General features: G+C 43.6%; 1 protein-coding gene across 1 annotated transcript in view; it reads right to left on the bottom strand.

Annotated features, from left to right (window-relative positions):
- ccdc175 (coiled-coil domain containing 175) overlaps positions 1–3,951 on the bottom strand; it is a 131,088-nt gene extending 127,137 nt beyond the window's left edge. Inside the window, exons 1-2 of the mRNA XM_068038154.1 lie at positions 3,783–3,951; positions 2,312–2,397 (exon numbers count right to left, since the gene is read on the bottom strand). Of these exons, the coding sequence (XP_067894255.1) occupies positions 2,312–2,397; positions 3,783–3,951 (255 nt within the window). The remainder of the gene's footprint in view (positions 1–2,311; positions 2,398–3,782) is intronic.
- Positions 3,952–10,280: the final 6,329 nt, after the last annotated feature.

Genomic DNA, 10,280 nt, shown 5'->3' on the forward strand with positions numbered 1-10,280 from the left:
GAACATCGGACAGATTCGGAGTTTTTTAAAAGCCTGCTGGAAAACCCTGAATCTGTCTGACGTTCAGCAACTGCTGTTTCTGATGTCAGGATCTGTCAGCTGTGAAACTGACTTGAGATTTTTTTAAAAATTGATCAACCATCTACTGAGCGATCCCAATCTCTGCAACTGTCAGAAGCAGAGTGTTACGACCAGGTGAGAAAGTGGTCTAGGGTTCCCTCGCAGCCTTCACCTGATCTTACCGTAACAGGGTTTAATTTTAAACACACTGTGTTTTTAGCTCCCTCTTGGTGAATCCTTGTTCACTAATTTCCAATTATAAGGCAAAGAAACCAGCACAAACAGGTTTTCTTAGGCTTAAAGAAGAAAGGTTGAAATTTCTTAAAACTTAAACTCTAATTTGGTTAACGCCAACGGATAAATGACGCGCCCACTCTAGCATGCAAATGTGATACACACATGCAGATAGAGACAGAACAGAGCAGAAGAAATAAAGTGGAAAAGTTTGAGGCAATCTCTGAAGAGTGTTTTTGTTACGGATGTTCGAGTTCACTGTAGAGTCCTTTATTGCAGGTAGATCTTGCTTTTTGCTGGAGCCCAGTACTCTTCTTAAACCTTGTTAGTTGTAGGAGACTTTTCTCTCTTGGGGTTCATGTGTCTTCAGTGGATTTGGAGTTCCATGAGAAAGAGATGGGAGCAGACAGCAGAGGCTGTGGCGAGCCAGCCTGGAGAGGTCTTTTCGGTCCAGGAGCAAACAGACACTCTTGAGTTCAAACTGTTTGTACCATTCAGAAAACCCCAGGTTGCCAAGCAGATTAGTCATGTGACTAACTGATCTGACCATGTCTTGGCTCTGTGGATTGTATCATCTTAGCAGGGCCTGGAATGTGCTTCCCTTCCTTCAATGTCTGGTACTCAAAGTCCATTGGTATGTAAATGTCTTGCAGCCAAGTGTCTGGCAGCCCTTGTAACAGACCTTCTCTTCTTCCCAGCAACAATTTGAAATTTAATGTCTATATGGTAAAATTAATAGGCCTCATTCTTGGCAGGTGGGGGTCTAGCATGATAGAGAGAGAGAGCGAGTGGGAGAGAGAGAGAGTGAGTGGGGGAGCAGAGAGAAAGAGGGGAGGCAGAGAGAGAGGGAGCGAGAGCGATCAAGATCACACCTGACAGAATGACATCTATCAAGAATATTCCGCATCACTACAAGAAGCGTACAAGCAAACACTGACCCCACATGTGCAAGCAAAAAAATGCCACGTATCTCACTAGATCAGTGTCCAACATAGTGACCAGAACGTAAGTCAATACATTATTCTTCTCATTTAAAGCTTCCTCACAAAAATGCACCACTGTTGTTGTTTTGATTAATAGTAAGATAAATTTTAATGCCTTTATCTTTACGAAATTGTCTCACCGGCCCCCATTAAAGACAAAAATTGTAATGTGGACCCCACGTGAAAAGGTTGGACAGCCTTGTTATATTCTAATACAAAAATAGTACATCCACTTTAAAAAAGAATTAAACCTGTTGTGGCCTAACAAGGAGGGAAAAAGAGCGAAGCCCTTCAATCCCTCCTCATTTGACCAAAACAGGTGTAACAAGAATCCCATTTTGTTTCAAAATTTTTGAATGTACTTTGTTAATAGACATATTGGTAGGTCATGAACATCAGGGATATTAGCATTCAAGTGAATTCCAAATACTGAATGTAGAGATTTCATTAAATTGCACTTTTATTCTTCCATAAACATAAAATGTTGTTAATAATGAATTAGGTTATAAGGGCAAAAGGTCCTAATAAACACCCCATGAAATTGCCAGCCCACATCTCTCAATATATGTTGGAACTACTAAGGTTATAATCTTATTAAATGTTAAAATAAAATGACAACTCCAATCTGTGGAATTGTTTTGTCTTCCTTTATAACCAAAAGAATGCACAGTCCCAGGCTGAGGACAACTATTTTAACTATTAGCCGTAAAGTTCATGTGCAAGCTTACATATAGAGTGGCTGACTGGAGTATCTCCATTCTCCACAATTCTCTCAAATGGACAAATACTTCTGGACAAAAGCCATTCCTTTACGCTTCCAAGTATGAGTTTTAAATAGGTTTGCCCGTTATCATATTGTAAGACCGCAGACTCTGCTGAATTGTTAAAAATTAATATACTAGCAAATCTGGAATATTGAAATAGGGAGGTCGAGCAGAACTTACAAAAAGCAAATTCTAGGATAGGACATGCTGAAATATTCAATGTAATCACATTAGTATTTAAACTTTATACAAATTCAGCTTACACCTTACCAGCTGACTAACTCCTTCTGTAATTTGTGTGAAATGTCGAACAGTTTCACGACCAAAACAAACCTTTTGGTTTTTCAGTTGTTTTTCTGAAAAACAAATATCATCCAGTTATTCACACATCCACACAATTGGATCTGTTTTGTACATTTCACTGATATAAAAAGGTACATATTGTGACAGTATGGTTTTTAACAGAATTGTTACAATTTTATGCATCAGAGTTATAGAATATAGCTTGTTATTCCTCCTAAAATTGTCGTGCTAACATGATACAAAAATATACAACTCAAAGTTTTCTAATTGTCCATACATTCAAAAACTAACTGGATGCTGCAATGGTGGTAGTTTAGAGTTCTGGCTAGGTTCTCCCTGGTGTCCTGGCCAATATTGATCCTTCAACTAACATCACTAGAACAGATTATCTGATCATTATCACATTGCTGTTTGTGGGACCTTGCTTTGTGCAAATTGGCTACCATGTTTCCTACATTACAACAGTGACGACACTTCAAAAGTACTTTATTGGCTGTAAAGTGCTTTAGGATCACTTGAGGTTGTGAAAGGTGCTACATAAATGCAAGTCTTTCTTTCCTCATCTGTAATTATCTTGTAATCAAACCATGCTAAGTGAGATGAAAGCATATAATCTGACACTTGTGAAAGAACTGCCTTAGTTTTGTGATCCCTTTCTCTTGCAAAATTCTGAAACTGCTTGAGACAATTATTTCGAGACTGGGGAGAGGGGTAATAAACTGAAGTGATTTTCAGTGAGGTGCAGGTTTCTCTCCAGGTCGAGAAGGTCAGTGGCGTGGTTCCTGGGCCTGTTGGTCTTTTTGAGGATGTGAAACAGATAGCCAGTACTGCAGGAGCAGTTGGTTAGGATGTCATAATCTCTATTCCTAGCCATAATTTGCAGAAAAGCTAACACTGGGGACACAGTTTGTTGCATTTGAGATGGGGGTTAGTTGGTGTTGTGAGTATGGCTGGGGAGGGGAGGGTACAGGGGTAAATGTGTGTGTAGGGATAAGAACAGGTGTGCTGTTGCAGGTTAGGATGGGGAAGGAGTAGAAGTAAGGGTGGGAGTAGACCTCCCTGCCTCACTTTCCTCCTTTAAGACGCTTAGTTTAAAACCTACCTCTGGCCAAGCTTTTGGTCATTCTCAACTAATATCTCCTTTCGTGGCTCAGTGTCATATTTGTTTTATAATGCTCCTGTGAAGCACCTTGGGATGTTTTATTTGTTAAAGGTGCTATGTACATATAAGTTGTTGTTGAGTAGGGTGGAAAGGTGGTGGAAGGTGGGGATGAGGGTGATTTTGGGGATGGTGTCACTTCTGGTGAAACTCTTCTCATCTATTGCTTGAGCCGAGGCCTGAGCTTGAATTACAGAGACAGAACCCTAGGGAAGCTGTTACTGTCAGACAGTGTCGCAGCCGCACTATGTGCGGCCCTGCCCGGCCTCTCTCACTCACCAAGCTCCTGGAGACGCTCCAAGGCCACCCTCACTGTCGGGAGTTGCTTTGGACATCGCTTCATGTTGAGAGGCTGCTCCGTGTCCGTCCAAGTCCGAATCGGTGTCGCTGTCGGATACGCCCGGCCTCGAGCTGCTGCAGTAAGAATCACCATGGCAACCGCAGGCATCACAACAAATGCCGAGACAGCGCCGCCTGGGCAAACTGACCACAGAGACTCCGGCCTGGGCAAACTGACCATAGAGACACCGGACTGGGCAAACTGACCACAGAGACTCCGGCCTGGGCAAACTGACCATAGAGACACCGGATTGGGCAAACTGACCACAGAGATTCCGGCCTGGGCAAACTGACCACAGTGACTCCGGCCTGGGCAAACTGACCATAGAGACTCCAGCCTGGGCAAACCAACCAGAGAGACTGTGGCCTGGGCAAGCTGACCACAGAGACTGTGGCCTTGGCAAACTGACCACAGAGACTCCGGCCTGGGCAAACCGACCACAGAGACAACGGACTGGGCAAACTGACCACAGAGTCTCTGGCCTGGGCAAACTGACCCCAGACACTCTGGCCCAGGCAAACTGACAATAGAGACACCGGCCTGAGCAACCGGATCACAAAGTCGCTGGCCTGGACAAACTGACCACAGACACTCCGGCCGAGCAAACTGACAACAGAGACACTGGCCTCAGCAAACTGACTATAGAGACTCCAACTGGGGAAAGCTGACTACATCCCCAGACCCTCTAGCCTGGAAAACTGACCACATCCACCAGACGCTTCGGTTGGTCAAATTGACCTCATCCTCCAGACACTCCAGCCTTGCAAACTGACCCCAGAGATTACACTTTGGTAAACAGACACCATCCTACAGACCCTGCAGCCTGGCCAACTGATCCCCATCCACCAGGCCTGGCAAACTGAATGCATCCCCCACTCCCTGCGGCCTGGGCAAACTGACCCCAACCCCCAGAGACGGCGGCCTGGGCAAACTGATCACAGAGACTCTCTCCTGGCAAACTGACCACTGAAATTTCAGTCTGGCCAAACAGACCACAGAGACTATGGCCATGGAAAATTGACCACATACACTCTAGCCTGATAAACTGACCACATCCCCAGACTCTGTCTGAGCTTGGCAAACAGACCCCATCCTCCAGACCCTGTGGCCTGGCAAACTGACCCCAATCCACATATTGCAGCCTGGGAAAACTGACCCCATCGTCCAGACCCTGTGCCTGGCAAACGGACCCCAACTCCCAGAGATTATGGCATGCGAAAACTGATATCATCCCCCAGACCTTGTGCCTGGCAAACTGATCTCAACTCAGAGATTGTGGCATGGGAAAATTGACCCCAACCCCCAGACTCTGTGGCCTAGCAAACTGGTACTCTTGAAATCGTGGGCTGATATAGCATGAGTAGAGGAGGCCAAGCATCCATGTAGATCATTAACACTCAACGAGTCAGCATTCCCAGGGTAACAGTGACAGGAGAATTGTCCTCCTTACATTGTTTGGGAGAGAATTCTGGCATTCAGGATTGGTGTGAGAACAATTAAAGGGCTGGGGAAGTGAGCAGTTCAGGAGAGTGAACAAAAAGATTTGCATTTATATGGTGTCTTTCATGACCTCAGGATGTTCCAAAACACATTACAGGCAATGCAGTACTTTTAAAGTGTACTCACTGTTGTACTGTAGGAAATTCCACAGATTGATGAGAATGGTGAGTAAATACAGGAGGAAGATAGAATTCAGGGTGGGGGGTGCTTGATGGTAGAGGAGTAAGTAATGATGGTAATGGGATGCAAAACCTTTAACCCTAAAATCCCTCTGCTATCAGAAGTGTGGTAGGGTGGTAGACCTGGCTGTTAGTCTGCCCCAGCAATAATGGGATTATTTATATAAAGGGTGTGAGTATTGGTGCCATTTACAGAACTCCTTGTGCATCTGTCGCATAGGAGCCAGGAATATCGGAATGGCACCTTGTGTTTCAGGGATAATACATTAGCATGGATAGAGGATTGGTTAACTAACAGGAAACAGAGAGTCAGGATAAATGGGTCATTTTCAGGATGGCAAACTATAACTAGTGGGGTGACACAGGGATCAGTGCTTTGGTCTCAACTATTTACAATCTATGTAAATGACTTGGATGAAGGGACCGAGTGTATTGTGGCCAAACTTGTTGATGATACAAAGATAGGTGGGAAAGCAAATTGTGAGGAGGACACAGAGAGTCTGCAAAGGGATATAGATAGGTTAAGTGAGTGGGCAAAAATTTGGCAGATGGCATATAATGTGGGAAAATGTGAGGTTATCCACTTTGGTGGGAAGAATAGGAAAGCAAAATATTATTTAAATGGAGAGAGACTGCAGAATGCTCTGTTACAGAGGGATCCGTGTGTCCTTGTTCATGAATCACAAGAAGTTACCATGCAGGTACAGCAAATAATTAAGGAAGCAAATGGAATGTTGGCCTTTATTGCAAGGGGTATGGAATACAGAAGAAGAGAAGTCTTGCTACAACTGTACAGGACGTTGGTGAGACAACACCCTAGAGTAATGTGTACAATTTTGGCCTTATTTAAGGAAGATATACTTGCATTGGAGGCCGTTCAGAGAAGGTTCACTAGGTTGATTCCTGGAATGAAGGGGTTGTCTTATGAGGAGGTTGAGCAGGTTGGGCCTATACTCATTGGAGTTTAGAGGAATGAAAGGTGATCTCATTGAAACATTTAAGAGTCTGAGGGTCTTGACAGAATTAAGGGTCTCCAAATTAAGATGGAAATGAGGGGGAATTTCTTCTCTCAAGGAATTCACTACCCCAGAGAGCAGCGGAGGCTGTGTCATTGAATATATTCAAGGCTGAGTTTTTGATCCACAGGGGAGTCAAGGGTAATGGGGGGCAGGCAAGAAAGTGGAGATGAGACTACCATCAGATTCGCCACGATCTTATTGAATGGCAGAGCAAGCTCGAAGGGCCAAATGGCCTACTCCTGCTCCTATTTTTTATGTTCTTATGATTCCATTGGGGGAATCAGCCCCTCTTTACTGAACATCAGAACTGTTTTAACAACTGCCCACAGTTTCTCTTTTGCTATGAAACTGAGGACATTTCTGGTGGGGGGAATGTTACAGTCTTGATTCTTTGAGTGTCATCAGGGCAGAAGAATCAAGACTCTTTGACAGGGGGAGATCGTGTCTAACAAATTTGATTGAATTTTTTGAGGCGGTGACTAGAGGTGTAGATGAGGGTAAAGCAGTTGATGTAGTCTACATGGACTTCAGTAAGGCTTTTGATAAGGTCTCGCATGGGAGATTGGTTAAGAAAGTAAAAAGCCCATGGGATCGAGGGTAATTTGGCAAATTGGATTCAAAATTGGCTTAGTGGAAGGAGGCACAGGGTTGTTTTTGTGAATGGAGGCCTCTGACCAGTGGGGTACCACAGGGATCGGTGCTGGGACCCTTACTGTTTGTAGTGTACATTAATGATTTAGACATGAATATGGGAGGTATGATCAGTAAGTTCGCAGACGACATGAGAATTGGTGGTGTTGTAAATATTGAGGAGGATAGCCTTAAACTACAGGACAATGTAGATGGGCTGGTAAGATGGGCGGAGCAGTGGAAAATGGAGTTTAATCCTGAGAATTGTGAGGTGATGCACATTGGGAGGTCTAACAAGGCAATAGAATATACAATGGATGGTAGGACCCTAGGGAGTACAGAGGGTCAGAGGGACCTTGGGGTGCTTGTCCATAGATCACTGAAGGCAGCAGCACAGGTAGATAAGGTGGTTAGGAAGGCATACGGGATACTTGCCTTTATTAGCTGAGGCATAGAATATAAGAGCAGGGAGGTTATGATGGAGCTGTACAAAACGCTGGTTAGGCCAAGCTGGAGTACTGTGTACAGTTCTGGTCACCACACTATAAGAAGGATGTGATTGCAATGGAGAAGGTGCAGAGGAGATTCACCAGGATGTTGCCTGGGCTGGAGCATTTCAGTTATGAAGACAGACTGGATAGGCTGGGGTAGTTTTCCTTGGAGCGGAGAAGGCTGAGGGGGCAACCTGACCGAGGTATACAAAATTATGAGGGGCATTGATTGGATAGATAGGAAGAAACTTTTTCCCTTAGCGGAGAGGTCAGTAACTAGGGGGCATAGATTTAAGGTAAGGGGCAAGAGGTTTAGAGGGGATTTGAGGAAGAATTTTTTCACCCAGAGGGTGGTTGGAATCTGGAATGCACTGCCTGAAGAGGTGGTAGAGGCAGGAACACTCACGACATTCAAGAAGTATTTAGATGAGCACTTGAAACGCCATAACATACAAGGCTATGGGCTAACTGCGGGGAAATGGGATCAGTTAGGACAGGTGCTTGATGGTCGCGCAGACGCCTAGGGCTGAAGGGCCTGTTTCTATGCTGTAAAACTCTCTGACTCTATAAGCACCATATATTGGAGAAAGATTAAAATCAGCAAGTTTATCTCAATCGGCTTTTGTTTCTTGAAGAATCATTTCTCTTCTGAAGTCCTGGAGGAGCTTTGCACCCTCTACAGGTCAAAATCTTCACTACAACAGGAACAAGGAAAGGCCACACAGGGCCAGAGCAATTAACTATTGTGCTACATAGTTCTCATACAGAGCTATCAGCAACTACTGCCCTGCAATCCATTTTGAATGGATTCACTTACATTAGCATGTATAAATCTGAAAGAATAAAATCCATGTACATTTGCAGTTTATATTGGAATGAAGAGTACAAACAAAACAAAGTACCCACATTTTAGATCTTGAAAAAAATCATAATTACATAGCGAATTACATAGAATTAACAGCACAGAAACAGGCTGCTCAGTCCAACTTTTTATTCCTTTCTTCCTCATGTACTTATTTTAGGGTGATCATATGTCCCTGTTTTCCAGGTACAGTCCCCGGATGAGGTATTGTGTTCCCAGGCAAATAATGTACCTGGAAGAGTCCCCAGTAATGAAACTCATCCCTGAATAAATACCCTAACTATTAAAGGCTGTGCGGGTTCAAATCAGGAGCCATGTGACTGAGCTGTCCTACAATTGGTTAATATAGTAGGCAGAGCTGTGTGATTGGGCAGGTTCTAATTGGTAGGAGGGATGTCAACCCCTGTTTTCAACCAGTAGAAGGGGTGGACTCACTGAGGGATCACACTCTGTGATCACAGTGTGCATGTTTAATTACAACATTAAAATCACCTCAGTGCTTATCCCTTCTAATATCTCTTGTCCTACTCTTCAGGCTTGGGGTCTGTGTTGTGGACAGCTCCTAATCTTCATAATAAGCCTTTTGGGACAGAGCTGCTGAGCTATGAGATGGTCCCGCAACAGACTGCTTCCACAAGCTTGCATCCGCAGCAGTATGGGTCTGACACTAACTTGTGAAGACATGAGAGCAGACAGTCTTGAGAGTTCTCCTGTGCTGCTGTTAAGGAGAGCAAGCTGTGTGGAATACTGTCTTGCTACGCCACTGAAAGTGGGGTCAGGGTACTGGTAACCACTGATCACTGGGAGAACAGACCTAATGGAATCATTAATATCGCCAAGCATGTGACAGATGGTGTTTCGTATCTTTCAAATGTCAGAAATGCTTTCTGGAGAATTCTGGATCTGGTACTCATCAATCTCTGCATTTACTCTTAAGGCCTGTGGTCCATTCGCAAATATTTCCATATTGGAAGCACTCGATGGCTAGAAGCCTCCCTATTATTAATTTTCAACAATTCACAGTGAATGTTATTCAAAGGCTATATGAGAACTTTAATATGAAAGGAGATGTTTCACAAGACAAGTGTACATGGATGCATGTGAGGGAAGGGAATTTAGAGGGATCCAAATGATAGAGTAACAGCCTCTGTTAATTCCTTAATTACTGTGACTTACTATAGCTCAAGCACTTATGGCATGCAGGAAACGTTTATCTTTGTACTTCTATGGTACTAATTAGGCTTGACCCATAACTACCATAGATTCTATCTTGCCAAAGAATTGAAACTTGCAATATTGCATGGGGGGTACTGCTGGTTTGAGATATTCAATTTAATGCCAATTCCACTTTTTTTCCAAAAAACCTTTGTAGCACATTTTGCAGACTTTCTTCCAGCCCCCAAAAGCACATCCCTCTCATTTAAGAGGTGCTCCAATTCACTAGCTAAAATGTGACACTTTGGGCATTTCACAGTGATTATTGATACTGTAGATCAGTTCGAGAAGACAACCAATATGGTGGCAATCAGTAATTCTAATGACCAAATACAATTAGTTATATGCAGTAAGTATACAAAAGTTGGATATTATTCCCAATCCTTAGGCATGCAGGCGTTGAAACTATCTTCATAATATATAAAAGCAAAATACTGCAGGTGCTGGAAATCTGAAATAAAAACAAAAAATACTGGAAATACTCAGCAGGTCTGGCAGTATCTGTTGAGAGAGAGAAACAGCATTAACGTTTCAAGTCAGT

The sequence above is a fragment of the Heterodontus francisci genome, chromosome 9 (genome assembly GCF_036365525.1).
Source record: "Heterodontus francisci isolate sHetFra1 chromosome 9, sHetFra1.hap1, whole genome shotgun sequence".
NCBI classification, from domain to species: domain Eukaryota; kingdom Metazoa; phylum Chordata; class Chondrichthyes; order Heterodontiformes; family Heterodontidae; genus Heterodontus; species Heterodontus francisci.